This window comes from Pinus tabuliformis, chromosome 2_1 (assembly GCF_031772625.1).
Source record: "Pinus tabuliformis cultivar Carrire ecotype Pingquan chromosome 2_1, CPIR1, whole genome shotgun sequence".
Lineage (NCBI taxonomy): Eukaryota > Viridiplantae > Streptophyta > Pinopsida > Pinales > Pinaceae > Pinus > Pinus tabuliformis.
In genome coordinates, this window is record NC_142299.1 from 395,148,868 (window position 1) to 395,166,941 (window position 18,074).

Sequence of the window (18,074 nt, forward strand, 5' to 3'; positions counted from 1 at the left end):
ATGTTAAAACATGTTGACTGCAGTAAGAAAACAAAGTATAAATGTTTAAAGCTTCGACACTTATGCTAAGGAGATTGAGGAACTGACAACATTGCATGTCCTCCTTTGTGTTCTCTGGTCACTACAACATTGCATTCACCTAACTCAATGATCTAAACTATGAAAGCAACATGTATACTCAACCAACCATGAATGTATGAAACTTGAAATTATGATGAAGTGGATTCCTGAAGAAAGCAAAATTCAAGCCAACACTTCTAGCTCTCATGTTTCTCTAATTTTCTTGGTTCCCAAGAAAGACAGCAATAAATGGAAATTTTACACAATTTGCAAGACACTAAAGAGATTGTTGTCAAAAACATATAGTCTCATGGAGAGTTCTTTGTGGTACACCATTATGATATCTTAGTCTTCTGCAAGGCCTCGAACAACCCAAGTGTACAGATTCAGTCATATTTTTCATTCCCAAGTACCAATGTCAGATTGACTTGCATTCAAAACAAGTGAACGTGGATATAAGGAAGATATTTACCATTCGACCACGGAACTCAGGAAATATTCGCCGACTCCTAATGGTGACATATTCCCGTCCCTGTAGTCCAAGATTAGTAATCTCCAATCAATAGAAATCAATGAAGAGAACAAGAGTTACAAGAACATATACAGTAGAGAACATATACAGATTGATCATTTTAATTTGTGTAGAACCAATTGTCGTTCTATCACCATGGTTATCACAGACAAGAAATATAGAAGATATACCAACTTTAAAAATAGCACAAATTATGCTAACAGTGCAAGAGATGGAAAGTACAGAAAGACCCACACACATATAGCAAACCATGTGTCCATTTGACTCAATCCTCACATGAAAAACATCAAAGAATTTGTTGACTAGAATAATAACAAAATACATATACCATTTAGATCATCCAAAACAGTTAAAATGTGTGTGTGTGAAGCAAGTTAATATATCTGGATTCTGAACAATCTTAATGATTGAATATATTTCTGCAGTCAAAGTAAAAGCACCAATTTATTTCACTACTAAATAATCCCTGTTTTCAAAGGAACATAAGACTGGCCATGAGTTCGAAAAATATTTATATGTAGCAATTTACTCCATTGTCTTTTTTTGCACGAAATCGAACAAATTGAAAGAATTTTAGGAGTAAATTGGAAGTAATTAAGAAGAGCATCCTAGGGAAAAAAAATATTTTTATAAAGGTCATACTATAATGTAGTATAGTTCAGTACATTTGTGATAATGGTTTTAATGGTGTGACTTCAGTAATTTTAATTAACTGCCATGCTCTTTTTTTAATTGCATATGGTGATTGCCACCAACTTTCATCTCTCTCGTCAGATGTGCAAGGAAGTCAAATCATTACTTACAGAACAATCAGGAAGGAAGTCAATATGGCCAATGTAGTACATTTCAGTTGCATTAATGCACAAGACATCTACAAACATGCCCAGATTGAAGGAGATCGGATTGGTTGCTAGGAGAATTTTATCCGTGAAAGAGGCATTTGGTTCTAGAGGGTTCAAAGGGGATGTTGAGATCCATAAAAGAGAGTCATGATCAAATGGAACCAACTAGCAAACCCTCAGTCTATACAATGAGAAGATTAAAAAGCACTAGGTAAAAGATAAATGTGCAATAATGCACAATGGAAGAAACCAACAAGTGTGCCTTTCCAAAGAAATCACAGAAAAAGACTAGAGTGCAACAATCTGGAAAATACCCTTGAACAATAAATCACACCACGAAAAAGAGCACAATTATAGATACAGTGCCCATAGGCTAAAAGAATCAGTCATTTGTATGAGAGAGCAATAGCACAAGCTTATGTTTTTAATGATCTCGGTTTGAGTGAAGGATACATTTTTGTTAAATCCATGCCAAAGGAGTTCAACAATCAACACCACCAACATTAGGATACATATAGGGCTTCCCGTCCTTGATTAGATCACAACAACATACCCTCATAAGTGATAAAATCCAAGGAAAAGTCATAATCCCATCAATCCTTAAATCCTAAAAACTGTTGAGTCTAGTGAAATTCTAGATTCACCATATGAAGTTTGATGAGAGTAGAACAACTCTCAAATGTCCCAAAGCAATTAGTGGTAAATATAAAGATTGAAATTTAAGGATAAAAAGGAAAGATAAAGGAAATGTGAACTAACAATTTAAAATTGCCATTACGAAGCACCCAGAAAGCGTCCACGGAGTGTGGAGCGAGCATGGTTCCAAACTTTGAGAGCATCCTCAGGAGCACCACCCTCCCAAATTGGCAGAGATTGTGCTATTTCTTACCTTGCACAATTATTGAGAGACTGATATAAACGGCGCCTTAGAACTCGCAAACCATGCCACAGGAAAGTTTGTAATACAGTCATAGGAAACTGTAGAAGCTCGCAAAAAAAGGTTAAGAAGCTCACATAGGAGGATTTTAACATGTCACAAAACTTCGCAAAAAAGGCTTTTGTCTCATATGCAGCTTGAATACGAGCACAGAATCTTAGATGATCGCATAACTTATGCCTTGATCCTTCCATAGCAGATGTCTTAGACCCTCCACAGTAGCAAGAATAGAACTTCAGAATTTCACAGAACTATGATCTCAGATTTCAAAATTAGGACAACCACAGAGATTTCAATCTTCATTGCATAGAGGATTTCGCACTATGTTGCCAGGAAACGTGGGTGCGGGGACGGGGACTGGGACGGGGACAGGGACGGGGACGGCATTTTGGAAACAGGGTGCATGGGTTCGTCGGGTAATATAATAATATTAAATTTTAATAATTAAACTTTATAAATTATAAATTTATAATTAATATTATATATGAATTTTGAATTTGTATATTTTTTCAACTTTAAACAAGAAAACTTTAATGATAATCATTTAAATGGGACAGATTTTGTCACACTCAGCTGACTGAGATACACTAGCCAAGTTTCCTACAAACTCAGGAGTACGCTCAAAAATCCTAAAGTATTCTGAGTTCTCAAAGACTCAACATTTTAAACTTTATTTTATTGGGTTTCCTTGTGTGTTTGGTGGGACAACAGTGAAATATATGCTGCCAGCAGCCATAATTTATACTTTAATGTAGCCACAAGCCTAAAAAAAAAACACAAAATTAATATGTTAATGACAAACGTAATGATTCAATTTTTCAAAAATTAAAATATATATACTATGAACTGTTTTTCCTGAACAAATTCTGAACCATTTAATTGGATTTTGTTGATCCATGGTGAAATTACATTGCAAGGGCAAGCAACACCATTGTTAGAGGGTAGATAATGCACTGGCTTGAATGTTGTGTAGATGATTGAGTTGAAAATTTGAAATACATTCTCATTGAACGGTTTATATTGTAAAGAATAGCACAGAGCTATATTCAGTGTATGAATGCAATTATGTAATGCCATTCATTAATGCAAAAAATGATGAATATTTTTTGCGCTTTATTAATCTAATTGCAACTATTTCAGGTTAAAAGAACTGAAACGTATACTTCTCATATTATAGTATATAGTATAAAAAATTAAAAATTTAACAAGTCTGGGCTGAGTAGAGGTAAGTTTGTGGCATTGTCATCTCTGTTTAGGGCTTCGGTTGGGTATAGGAGTCTGCATAGGGAGGCCGAGGTCTGTTCCTTAGTGAACAGTGAGCTGTTTGTAAACAGTGGCATGAATCAAGCCCTACAGCTCAGCGTTTGACAACAAGAAGGAGGGACTATGCCGCAGCTGTAGGAGGCAAATTGAGTGTATAAAAGTGGACTGACAGTTGTGGCTCATGTTGCAGATAGCCCGAAACAGCAAGAAATTGTGACATTCATTCCAGCAATTCTGCGTAATGTAGTTGAGCCCCTGTGGGTGTTCACTGTTCAAATGTGTAATATAATGCACCTATATTTTTCACACGCGGGTCTTGTGAAACTTTTTCATGGAATAATAAAATTGAAAACGAAAACTTGTAAATACCACTGCCGCTGAAGCTGCTCTATCCACTGCCGCTGAAGCTGCCCACTGCTGCTGAAGCTGCCCACTACCGCCAGAAATGGTAAACGGGGACGGCTCAAGCCTCAACCAAATGGAAAAAACTTAAAAGTTAAATGAAATCAGTGATCACATATCAGATATTTGCTTGTGTGCGTTCATAAAGAGTTAAAGTCTTAAAGATTTAGGGTTTTTTAAGTTTTTTACCTTTGTTATAAGTTATTTTTTAAATTTCAATAAAACAAATTATTTGAAAATTAAATTTTTAATATAGTTTTTTTAATGAAGAACCCAAAGAACCCAACCCGAAGAACCCAATAACCCGTTAAAGGAAAAGAACCCAATTTTTTTTTTGAAGAACCCGGTTCTTCCTAGAAGAACCCGATTCTTCTGGGTTCGTCTGGGAAGAACCCGTACCCGAATCCGGTACTTGGGTGCGGGAACCCGGGACGGGTTCGAGAACCCCACCCCCGGGTGCGGGTACCCATGCAACATAGATTTCGCATGACTTATGATCCGCAGAGCCACTGGATAGAACTCGCATATTTCAGGAGGTTCATACACTGCCACAAATATTTGTTCTTTCCACAGAGACGCATATTGTCCTTACACGATTTCGAATCATTAACACCGGGAATTACCACAGGTTCGGACTTCAATCAATCAAACTAAGCCTCAAAACCTCGATCTCTTTGTGCTTGACTTCAACCTGCTCTTCAATGTCCCCCAACTTTGAAACCATATTAATTTTTACTTTGAACCCATTGTGTGCCCTCGCTCATTTGTTATGATAGTACATTTGAAGGTGGGCCATCCAACCCTGAAGGTATGATTTTTCAATATGTAATTGGGTGATTATGCTTGCTTTTCTTGGGCACATTTGGGCATGGATAAGTGAGGTGACACAGTGGTGAGAAAGTGATTTGACTGTACTCTTGTTCCCTCACCTCAACTAGGGGCTTAATCTTGTATCCTAGTCCCGTGGGATCTCCTTTATTCGCTACTAGATTTAGGAGTGGCACTACATGGGAACCCCTGATTTTGGTTGCATGGTGCTGCTTCTCAATACCATATCTATCACTCCCCTCTGCTCATTACAGGGTCTTTTCACATATTCTCCATCTAGGTGCACATTTGTCCATTGGGTCTGTTACCGCTCAAACTAGCAGAGGGCATAAAAGGGACTTCTAAAGGGCAACTGATAGATCAAAGGGCAATGATTGAGGCTTATCCCACTGTCGCCTAAGCTAAGGCTCCTTACTCTTTACGGACTTCCATCGACGGGAGGAGACCTAGTATATAGAATGTCACTTGTGAAAGATGAATCAACCAATGGATGTGAAGTAACCTTTATGATCATTTTCCTAGAAGGGGTTTAAGACTAGAGCTTTCTTGTTTGTTAAGCAAGGTACAACGATTTCTAGGATAAGGAGGTGAGGATTTGAGTGTCAGGTTTAGAGGAATATGCATTAAGAAGGAGTTTCCCAATCCAGAAATCCTTATTGAACTTGACTTCCCGAAAGGTTCTTGAAGATTTGCCTTTTCGAAGGTGTGGCACAAGACAGGACCAAGTGGTCCCAGCCTAGGTTAAGGGGGGAGAATATAGCAACCAATGATGTTCTTAACCCAAACAAGAAAGGGGAAAGGATAAAAGCAAGAATTTCTACTTAAAGGTGTCAAATTGATCCTACGAGGCACTAGACTTGGCAACACTAGGGCAAAGTTTGATCTCGAATCTAGGGCTTAAGTTATCTCACAACTCCACTGTTGGAATGGCTTCAAAATTGGAGGAGGCCTAGAGGACACACCAGCGCAGAAAACGCTAGGAGATCAAACTTTTTCTTGGGCTACTTTGTCAGGAAAATGATGCCCTAGGTGGCCCAAATGGCTAGACCTAGAAGAGAGAGGGAAGTTGAAGAAAAGTATTTCTTGAGTGATCACCTATTGGAGGACCAGTGCCTTAATCCCTTCCAGAGAATGGAGTCTAGGAGAACGGTGAGAAAGGAACCTGTCTTTCGGTCAAGGAGGACTTAAGCACTTCTTCACTTAGCTTTTAGGGCAAGAAGAAGAGACCTCAAAGCTTTTATACTTCGCTTGGCAAAAGAGATGGCTTATCAAAATAAATTCCTCGATGGAATTACCCCTAGGAGATTTCATTCACATACATGGCCCGAACATTGAGAGATGTTATATAGAAATAATAAGTCCACAAATTTGCAATTATGCAATGCAACAATTAGCCCTATTATAGCAAAAGTCCCATTCCATGCATGTGACAAAAGTAAAACAAGAATAGCATTAAAAGTGTGTACTCACATGTAATAGAACATACATATCCAACCATCAACAATTAGACAATAAAGAAGCTCCAAGATAAAAATACTCCAATCCAAACATCAAAATTCATCCATGCTCCAATTCTTCATCCCAAAAAAAAGTGCAAAATTCTCTAAAGAGAAAAGAGATCCAATCCAAAGTGATGATGAGAAAATGAATTCATCTCACTTCTATTTATACACTAATGAGGAGTTTGAATTAGTCTCTTAGGCCTACGTAAGCCCCAAAAATAAAATAATGTGCTAATAACATAACTTTTGGTGACAAGCCCACCAAACTAACTCACAAATGAAATAATAAGCCTCTTAAGAGGTCAAATGATAAACAATACATATCGTAGGGCCCTCCAAGAGGCCCTATGAGGTCCATACGTGCCATAATGAAGAATAGGACCCTCAAAAGGTGATGGACAAGGGGTTCACTCCTTGTTCTCCAAACAATAAACCCGTGGTGCTCCAAGTGGGTGTGGGTGCACAATAATAACCTCATGGGTTTTAAATGAGTCGAAGATGCATGTAGATCATCTGTACGGGCTTCGATGATGGTGTAGGTGATGCCAAATCATCCTACAAGTCTAGGGTCAACTGTCAAGTGCATCGTGCATCTGTGGGGTTGGTTGGGCAAAGGTGACCCAAGTTCATCTTTCTCGTCCAAAATTTGAATCTCGAGCAATCTTTGAACATCCTCGGGGATTCATGGAGTGATGTCTACTGTTGTGGACGCCCATGGCTCTCAACACACCCCTTACATGTGCCAATGTAGCCCTCTAGAGGGTTAGGACCCCGTATAGGGAGACCAAACCCAAGATGGAGACATTATGCAATGTTGCATAAAATCCAACGCATCCCCTAGCCTTCCAATACAACAAGTCATCAAAGAAATCGAGTGAAAGAGCTTAGAAACCATGGACCACAAGTTGGGACTTCATAATGGCCTACCCTTCCATACTGGGCTTCGGGATGTGCGAATATCTCCAAACTCCAAATGGGATTAACCGAGTATCCTATTAGGTGGTTTCTAATTCTAAAGGGGATAATGTGTCAAAGGTACGTCCTTTAAAAGGTGGTGGTATGTGATAAATAGATGAATAGAGTAGGGATGAGAAGAGGCATCGTTGGGCTACATGTTGGGGTGCATGGTTAGCTAATAAAAGGAAAGCCCACACATGGGTATATAATGTATAGGAGGGTGCAATCGTGGTACATGAGGTGCCCCGACCTTGATTTTTCCACCCTTCTTTATATGACTTTTGTCTTTTATGATTTTTTTTTTTAATTAATCGCTTGGGGCTCAAGGGGTCAGAGCATGATATGTGAGATGTAGCAGTGGATACCCCCTTTTAAGGTAGATCGGTTTATTGACCATCAAGGGTCAGGACAATCATGGGTTCCTATATGATGAAGGAGGCTTGTTACCCACCATTTTGTGAGTGATATCCATAGGAGAAATTTTTTTCACCAAGAAGATCCTCAGCCGGCAGCGATCAACCCAATGCAACCACCAGTTAGCTCATTGTGCCATTTCTCCACCACCTGAGCCAACCATGTGGTCCCTCGCCCATCTGCCATGATGGTATGTTTGAAGGCCAGCCTCCCAAACCTAAAAATATGCCTTGTCATTTGGTAATTGAGTATTGTAGTTTGCTTATCATGGATACTTTTGGGCATGGATTAATGGGGGCATTCGGCGGAAAGAATGGATTTGGTCTGTGCCCTTGTCCCCTAGACCCCTTTTAGATGTTAACCTTGCATTCTAGTCCATGGGATCTCTTTTACTAACCATTTGGCTTTAGGCATGGTATTTCAAGAGAAACCTCAATTTTGATTGCGTGGTCCCACTCCCTTATCCACTTATATTACCCTCTTTCTATTCATTATTACCCCATTTATCATTTCTCCCACCTGGGTCCACATTCCTCCACTAGGTCCACATAGGGTTAGCTCACCCCTTCCCCTTGCCCACACCTTGGGTCATGGCCTAGAATGAAGCTCAAAGGTTTGATGCAGCTAAAAAGAACGATAACACATATTTGGTCACATTCAACAGGAAAATGTACCACAAAATGCAAAAGATGGCCAAACAAACACATTTAGCACGTGGGAAAAAGCCAATACATGAGCTCTACCCCATCATCATGGCCATCACCCTAGTTCCTACAAGTTCTATGACCCTCTTTCATCATATAGGAACCCATGATTGTTCCAAGCCTTAGTGGGCAATGAACCGCCCTAACTTTGAAAGGGGGTGTTCACTGTTATATCTTATACATCACGCTCTTACCCCTTGATCCCCGAGCAGTTAATTAAAGAAAATCATAACAAGGCAAAAGGCATATAAAAAAGCGTGGAAAAATCAAGGCATGGGCACTTCATGTACCACTATTGCTCCCTCCTATACATTATAAACCCAAGTGTGGGTTTCCCTCTTATTAGCTACCCTTGTAGCCCAGCATGTGACCCAGGGTTGCCCCTTCTCCTCCCCTACTTCATTCACCTATCTGTCAAACGCCACCACCTCTTTAAGGATGTACCTTGAATATATTATCCCCTTTAAAAGTAGAAACCACCAAATAGGATTCTTGGTTAACCCCATTTGGAGTTTAGGAGACACTGGCACATCGTGAAGCCCATTATGGAAGGGTAGGGCATTATGGAGTCCCCACCTGTGGTCCATGATTGGTAAGCTCATTTACTCGATTTCTATAATGATTTGTTGTACTGGAAGGCTAGGGGACGCATCAGATCTTATGCAACATTGAAGATGGTCTCCATCTTGGGTTTGGTTTCCCTATACGGGGTGCTAATCCTCCAAAGGGCTACATTGGCACATGTAGGGTGTGCATTGAGAGCCATTGGCCTCCACAGCAGTACACAGCACTCAATGGATCCCCGAGGATGGTCAGAGTTACTCAAGATACTCCCATTGGACGAGGATGATGCACCTGGTTCATTTTCGCCTGGCTGGCCCCACATATGTATCATGCAGTTGGCAACTGACCCAGCACTTGTAGGACGATGTGGCTTCCCCTACATCATCATCAGAGCCCTTGCAAATGATCTGCAAGCATCTTCGACTCATTTTGGAGACTGATGAAGTTATTGATGTGCCCACACACCCATTGGGAGCACCACAAGTTTATTGTTTGGAGAACAAGGGGCCAACCCCTTACCCATCACTTTTGAGGGTCCTACTCTTCATTATGGCACCCATGGACCTCATTAGTCCTCTTAGAGGCCCCTATGACATGCATAGATTATTATTTGACTTCTTGAGAGGCTTATTCTTTCATTTATGGGCTAGTTTGGTGGCCCTTCACCAAAAGTTAGATTATTAGAACATTATTTTACATTTTGGGGCTTATGTAGGCTAAGGAGGCTAATTCGAACTCCTCATTAGTGTATAAATACAAGTGAGATGAGTTCATTATCTTATTATCGCTTTGGATTGGATCTTTTTTCTCTCTTCAGAATTTCGCACTTTTTCTTAAAGGATGAATTGGAGCTTTATGGATGAATTCTAACGTGTGGATTTGGTCTATCTTATCTTGGAGCTTCTCTCTTGTCAAATTGTGGATGGTTGGAAATAATCTATGACATGTAAGTACATGATTTTAATGTTATTCTTGTTTTAATTTGCCATGTACATTGGACTAGGATTTTCACTATTTTTAGGGCTCATTGTTGCATGCATTTACTACTTAAATTGTGTAATTTTGTCTCTATTATAGTATCTTTGAATGTATGGGCCATGTAATGTGAATGAAATCTCCTAGGAGTAATTCTATCAACGAATTTATCCTGATAAGCCATCACCTTTTGCAAATCAAACTATAAAATCTACAAGATTGTTTCTCTTTGACCTAGAACGCTAGCGAAGTAGTCTTGAGGCCTCCTTGACCAAGAACCAAAGGTCATATTCATCATAGAATCCATTCTCCCGAGACTAAGGCACTGATCTACCAAAAGGTGGTCACCTTAAACCAACTTCTTTCACCAACTTCTTTCACCTTTTCCTAGGTCTTTCACCTCCAAAAAGTTTGATCTTCTAGACCCTCCTACGTTGGTGTTTCCTCCAGACTCTTCCAAATTTGGGGCCATTCTGACGGTGGAATTGTGAGAGAAGCCAAACCCTAGCTCCGAGGTCAAACTTTGCTCTAGCATCCCCAAGGCTAGTACCTTATTGGATCAATTCAACACCTTTAAGTGAAAATTCTTTCATTAATCCTTTTCCCCACCTTGTCTAGTGTATGAACATCATTGGTTTCCATACTCTTTCCTCCTACCCTAGACTGAGTCCACTTGGTCCCGTGTGGTCTCGTTCCTTTTAAAAGACAACTCTTCAAGAACCATCTGGGATACCAATTTCAAATAAGGATTTTAGGGATTGGGAAACTCCTTCACAAGTCATATCTCATCAACCTAACCCTCAAATCCTCCCTTCCTTTTCCTAGAAGATATTGTACCTTGCTTAGAAAGAAAGCAAGCTCAATCTTTCAAACTCTTCTCGGAAGGGGATTATTTGCGTCACTCCACATCCATTCATTGATTTATCCTTCATTGGTGACTCCATAATATGTCGGGTCTCCTCCCATCGGTGATAATTGAAGAAGATCATGATAATTGAATAAACGAAGAATCTACGAGTGACTTTTGGGTTGTTGATCGGGGAAGTGGGTATGATTATAGAAATGAACACCCCATGGTTTCTCAAGTCCATAAGAATGAGCTGAGGGAAGAATGAAATGCTTTGCCCCTTCTAAATAACAATGTTGTTCCTTATGAAACCCTTCCTAGTGATTGGAAAGGTCTTTTCTTTATGTTCCAAGATGATTCAATCAAAGAAGAGCCTTCCAAGATTATGGGAAATTTTGATGACTCTAATATAAAAGAAATTGAGGAAGATGTTTCCTTAGGCCATGCCCCCGACAAAGAGTTTTTCTTCATGTTTGAGTGTTCCTCCCCTGCCTTGGAAATAGAGGTTTGTGATCATGTTCATTTCCCTAGTCTTGACGAAGCGCTGCTTTTCCCTATAAAGAACCAGGAATCATGGCTTTCCCCAAATACAATTATGAGTCCACTTCATGTTTTCCCAATGACCAAAATAATATCATCCTAAATATGTTTGAGACATTCAATCCTTCTTACCTAGAGGGTGATAGGCCTAAGATAGCTCTTCATCAAAGATTCATGTACTTGATCATTAATATTTCTATCTCCTAGTTAGAAGACCAAATTCAATCTTCTCAGTTGATGGCTTTCCCTTCTTCCAGGGTTCCTTTCTATATCATATGGGCCTCCTGTTTTCCCACCTCCCACCCCGCAACTCCTCACATCATTATTCCCATTTATATTGTCAAGTCCATTACAAAAATAATCATGGAAGCATGCATTCTTGTATTGATCAATTGACATGTTGGTTGCATTGGGTCTATGATTATACCTAGCACTTGACATTTTATCATATGCATGGTAGAGTAGGGTGCATCACATGTTGATTTTGCATTAGAACTAACATCATATGATATTTATCATCGTAGATTACATGCATCTAAATTAAAATTTGCATATTTTATTTTTCCGTCGATTTTACGACCTAAAATCAAGCATCTGCGATCATGATACGTCGTGAAAGCATCTTGCCCCTTGTCTTTCATCTATTATATGTGTAGGTAACAGGTCTATAGTAACCAAGAGATTGTTGGAGTTCTCTTGACCTCTCGTTCGAGTAGCTTCGTCCACTTCTTGGAGAGACCACGTCCCAATTGGAGCCAGATGTTACCCAACATTTTGTGGTTGATATCCCTAGGAGAAAAAAATTTCTCCACGATGGTCATCAACCGGCAACCAGAAACCCTTTGCAACCACCAACTAGCTCATTGTGCCATTTCTCTGCCACCTGAGCCAGCCATGTGGTCCCTCGCCCATCTACCATGATCGAATGTTTGAAGGTGGGCCTCCTGAACATAAAGGTATGCCTTGTCATTTGGTAATTGAGTACTGTAATTTGCTTATCATGGACACTTCTAGGCATGGATTAATGGGGGGGATTCGTCGAAAAGAATGGGTTAGGTTTGTGCCCTTGTCCCTTAGACCCCTTTTGGATATTAACCTTGCATTCTAATCCCGTGGGATCTCTTTTACTGACCATTTGGCTTTAGGGATGGTATTTCATGGGAAACCTCTATTTTGGTTGCATGGTCCCACTCCCTTATCCACTTATATTACCCTCTTTCAATTCATTATCACCCCATACATCATTTTTCCCACCTGGCTGCACATTCCTCCACTAGGTCCACATAAGGTTAGCTTACCCCTTCCCCTTGGCCACACCTTCGACCAGGCCTGGAATGATGCCTGGAGGTTGATGCAACTAAAAAGAAAGATAAAAGCATATTTTGACAGATTCAACGGGAAAATGTACAACAAAATGTAAAAGACGGTCCAGACAAACACATTTAGCATGTGGACAAAAGCCAATACATGAGCTCTACCCCATTATAATGGCCATCACCCTGGTTCCTACAAGTTATATGTTAATTTTAGATACGTTCTATGCTTAGAGAAATTTATTTCAATTTTCACAGTTAGCTCAAAACCTTTTCTAGATTAGCAATCACATCAGCATTAAAGTAAATTGCAGATAGACAATAAACATAGATCGCAGAAGACAAGCCAAGACAAGAGGACACAAGATGTGGCGCAATCCAAGCACAAACCCCAATGTGGGGAAACCATTGATCAATTATTCTTATATGTTCTTCAATAGTTCAGCTGTGAGAGAGAGAGAGAGAGATAGTACATTTACCACAGAAGTCAACACTTTGACTTATCTACATAAGAGCATAGATCATCTCTAAGAAGATGATACATGTGATAGTTGAACTCCGTTGAAGACATGTTGCTTCAACTCATTCTCCAAGGTGACTCCTTCACCTATCATTGTGTTGCACCTTATCATCATGTTGCACCTCACCATGTTGCACCATGCTGCACCCATCATCACTATGCTGGATCTCATAACCATGTTGCACACATCATACATTGCACCTTATGCTGCCACTGTTGTCCCATGCTAGCCACTGTTGTCCCATTTGCTTGCTCCACCAAGCATCATAGCCTTGTTGTCCCATTTGTATTGTTGTTGTCCCATCACAGCTTACTATCCCAAATGTGCCATCACTGCACTGCTAGCACTGTTGTCCTAATGAGTTTGCAGCACTATGCTTGTTGTTGTCCCATGTGGTATGTTGTACCTTGCTGTTGTCCCATTGTAGCCTTGTTGTACCTTGTTGTTGTCCCATTGTAGCCTTGTTGTACCTTGTTGTTGTCCCAATGCACCATGCTATTGTTGTTGTTGTGATATAGACTGGTTAGGGCACTTCAGGTTGCTGCCACAGCCCTCAAACAGTCACCTAGGCAACCCTTAGTCTCCATGTTATCCCTTGTTGTGATGGTATGGCCTGCGGCCTACCACACAACCTTGTTGTAGCTTTATGGCCCACACATCACACTCAAATCAGCCCTTAATTTCTGCGGCCTAGGCTAGTAAGGCTTCTCTCCATTCGAGTTGTTGTTCTGAGCACTGTACAGCCCTAAACCCTTTCATGTTGTCCCTGTTTTGAGGTGGTTAGGCCTGCGGCCTACCACAGTCCTTGTTGTCACCTACAACCTTCTCCAAAACAGAACTCCTTACCTCGTTTGCTGCCCAACTGACTTGACTATGACCTGCGTTTAGCCCTGAACATACTCGGCCTTCTTGCAATGGCATCCAACCCTTAGAAGGCTCCACGCTGCCTTCTTTTCCTTGCTGTAGTTGCCTCTTGTTCTCCTCCACATCACGCTGTCCTATAATCTCCTCTGCCTTCTTAATTGCGGCTAGGCTTTAGTGTTAGGACAGCGTAAGGAATTGTTGAACTTCCCTCATTACCTAGGGCACCTAACCCTTCTTGTCATGACCCCTTGTGGACAACACTTAGGCCTTACTCCATAACTGCGTTAGGAGCTAGGGCATCTCTTCTAGGTCATGCGTAGATCATCTAGGACTGCGTTTTGAACTTCATGCTAGGGCTCCTTCCCTACTGCGTCTAGGGCTTGTAGAGACCAGCGTTTAGGGCAGCGAGTAACCCTCCTTGACTGCGTCTAGGGCTTGTGCTAGGGCTTCTTAACTTCTGCATTTAGGGCTTCCTCTCTTAGATTTCTCTACCACTAAAACCCAGAACAAGTGGAGAGAAATCAAGAGTGAAGTGTGTGTAGAAATGACAATCAAGTCACCTCTTTTTATACTAAAACGTTGAGCACATGTGGGTGTTATTTAGTTGCTGGCTGACCTTGACAAATTGTCCCATAACACAAATAAATTCATATCTCCATGAATACTTATCAAAATTGGATGATCTTTAGATCAATCCTACACCTCTCGATGAGAGGGGTCCAAGAAAAATATCAGCTACCATAAATAAGATGGCCCACGTGGAGTTTGGCCCTAGTTGCCAATTTTAACACTCCCTCTCAACTAGGGAGAACATTCGCTCATCCATCTGTCTAACTATACTATTTCTGCCATCAGTGCCTTACACTGCTCTGCTCTGCTAAACCATGAAGAAGAAGAATTGATCAAGAATGTCTCATACCATTCTCTATTGACCCGAAGTCAATTCCATGTGAAGAGAGTGTGTCATACCACTATCACTAATCCCAGATCAGTTCCAAGAGAGTGAGGCATATCACTGTTACTAACCCGAAGTCAGTTTCATTGATCCCAAATCAATATCACAAGAGAGTGTCTCAAACCACTCATATTGATGCCAGATCAATTTCATTGATCTCAGATCAATGGAGGTCATCCTAGCATAGGGAGCATGGTAGATACAACGATGCGTAGATCAATAGTACTATTATGGTCCCTAACCCCATTTCCCTGCTCATTGGCCAGATGAGAGGTACTTCCCATGAGTCCCAGACTACATGGGTAGGATGCCTCGACAGGAGAACCACTCACCCTGTCCATAAGTCATCACAGGGTATCATAGGGGAAGGCTGAACCACTCACCCTGTACATAGCGCACCATTAGGAGAAGGTGAGTCGCCCTATGGTCGCTTGTTGCTCCAAGAAGTACTGACAAGGCTAAGTACTTGATCTAGCTAAGACCAAAAATAAAGTGGATACAACAATATCATAGGTATGGTGATACATAGTGAGAGTGTCCAAGGTAGGAGTTGGACAATTTGATACTATTCAAGAAGGAGACAGAAATATCTGAAGATGAATGAGATCAAGGTTTCCTAGATCTGATGACCGAGGAGGACGGCAAGAAGTGTTGTACTGGCTCTCTGTTGAAGTCATCAAGTACCATATGAGGATCCAGCTATATGACCTTGGAGGTGAAGTAGAAGCAAGGTGGCTCAATTCTCCTACCATTTGAGGTCGAATGAAAGAAGCATGAATAGAGATCTGAATGCCCTGTTGCAGCTGGGAGGCAATCTGGGCACGAGTTCTATCAAATGTTGCATTTTCGTTTCAATGTATTTCAATTTTTCACTTGATGTATGCTGTATCACTTATCTTATATCTATATCCTTTGAAATGTTTAAATATAATAAGAAACACAAAGGTGGTACATGCTTTGTATATCATGATTATTATGTTATGTTACATCATTACATGTATCATTTATGATTGATTATGTATGTGATCAACACATTGTTATGCATGAAATTTCAGTGATTATTCATTAACATGTTAATAGTTACATTACAATTTGCATATAATTTTATGCTTGCGTATCTTTAAATTTTATTTATTCGTTATTTTAGGTGGGGTCCCATATGTTGGAGACCCACCATCCCCTTTGACATTCCCTACAATTTGGGCAGTATTTCTACACATCCCAAGGATATGTTTCTTCATTTCCTCATCTTGGAAACTTCGTTGAACATTGTCTTGAGATGATGTGGTTCTTTCACATATATTTTAGTGACAATATATTCTTAAATGATGCCCATGCTTCTTCCCAGACTCTCTAATTAAATCAGATGACACAATCAGAAACAGAGAAGTGTCACCATTTATACTTCCCACATTCTCCAGTTATAACACGCAGGCGTGTTTGCAAAAATATTCCCAGACAAATTAGTCTTTTCTGTTGCAAGGACAGTACTGCTGGAAGTTACTATTTTATTTCAGCAGTGACTTTGGGTAGTAGTGATATCTTCATTCTAGAACAGTGGCAGTGGAAACAGAAGCTGTGCCCTGGTCTCTGCTTTCATTATTCTGAAGGCATCCATTAATACTTTTGGAAGCTCTACAACAGGAATAAGCATTTTTAAGCGTTGAGCGCCACAATAGCAAGGTCAACTCGGTTTATCAAATAGCAGTAGCATAGAGTAAGTCTAATGTATTTCTCCTTTATTTAAAACTAAATTTCACAACTGAGCATGCAGAGTGAACTCAAATATGCAGAACAGAGTATGCGAGATGAATAAACTGAAGACTGAACAGAAGATGAGGAGTGAAAAGTTGAATGGCCACCAGCCAAGCAAGTTTTCTACCACAGGCAGTAGAATTTGGCCACAGACCAAGGATCAAACTTGAGCTGATAGCATCTCAAATAGCCAAACGTTTTATTAATGGGACCATCACAAGGAAAAACAGACAAACAAATCTATGTAAGCCATAAAGGATAAAAATTTGTATAAATCAATAAGTGAATGACTATAAAATTGAACAATGCAATTTCATTTTATACAGTTGAGTCACGACAAAACGACGTAACTTTCAGGGTCCTAATTAATAATATTAATTATGTGTTATATAACTTAGTTTACAACAACACAAGTTAATGCGAGCAAATATTTTTGAAGACTGCAGGATTACAGAGTTTTCCAAAGACAATCACTTAAGACAGAGATACTAGGTTCCTCCGTCATTTCTATAGGACAAAATAGGAAAGATTGACCACAAAATTAGAATATACAGACGAAGATAGACAGAAGCACTGAACAAGGGTCTGGGAAATCTTTTAAGATGTTTCAGTGGAGGTAGGTTGAAAAGTGAAACTGGGCTTTGGTGCAGGAACAACTTGCATACGATAATTTGAAAATCACATCAATGTGATCAAAAATATATATGGACTTAAACCTAAAAAGAAAGAACAAAATAAAGAAATTAAATTAACATCCATGAATGACGAAAGTAGGTCAATGCAATTCAAAACTACATCTCGTTCAAAAGAAAAGATATAGGGTTGAAAGAACCCTCAGGACTGAAAAGCCACAAAACATTAAGATGCTAAAACAATGTGGATTCACCAATTGAAATGCAAAAGGGCAAGGAACAAAGTCGATGCACAAATCCAATACAAATCGAAGGAAAGCAATGCAAAGTATACGAGGCACACAGATGTGCATAGAAGATGCAATTATTTTCAAGTTGGTGATTTTATTTTGATACATCTGAAGAAAGAGCATCGCCCTAAGGGTTTGTTGCATGCAGATGCACATGATTATTTTAGAAAGGTGAACTAGATGCAGAAGCAACAAAGGATGTCGATTAAGTAGAAAAACACAGAAAACTGCTGGAAAACAAAGCACACTAAATGTAATGATGAAATTTAACCACAGATCAGCTTGGCAAATTAGAGTAGCCTGATAAAAAAGTAATAGGAGGAGATTTGAAATGGGAGGCCTCAAAGGCAAGTTCAGCTCTACCTACGACTTGTGTA

General features: G+C 39.9%; 1 protein-coding gene across 1 annotated transcript in view; it reads right to left on the reverse strand.

Moving 5' to 3' along the window:
• Positions 1 to 18,074, reverse strand: part of LOC149200521 (uncharacterized) — a 264,887-nt gene that overhangs the window by 15,500 nt on the left and 231,313 nt on the right. The window contains exon 12 of the mRNA XM_089400966.1: positions 533 to 592. Within this exon, the coding sequence (XP_089257092.1) occupies positions 533 to 592 (60 nt within the window). The remainder of the gene's footprint in view (positions 1 to 532; positions 593 to 18,074) is intronic.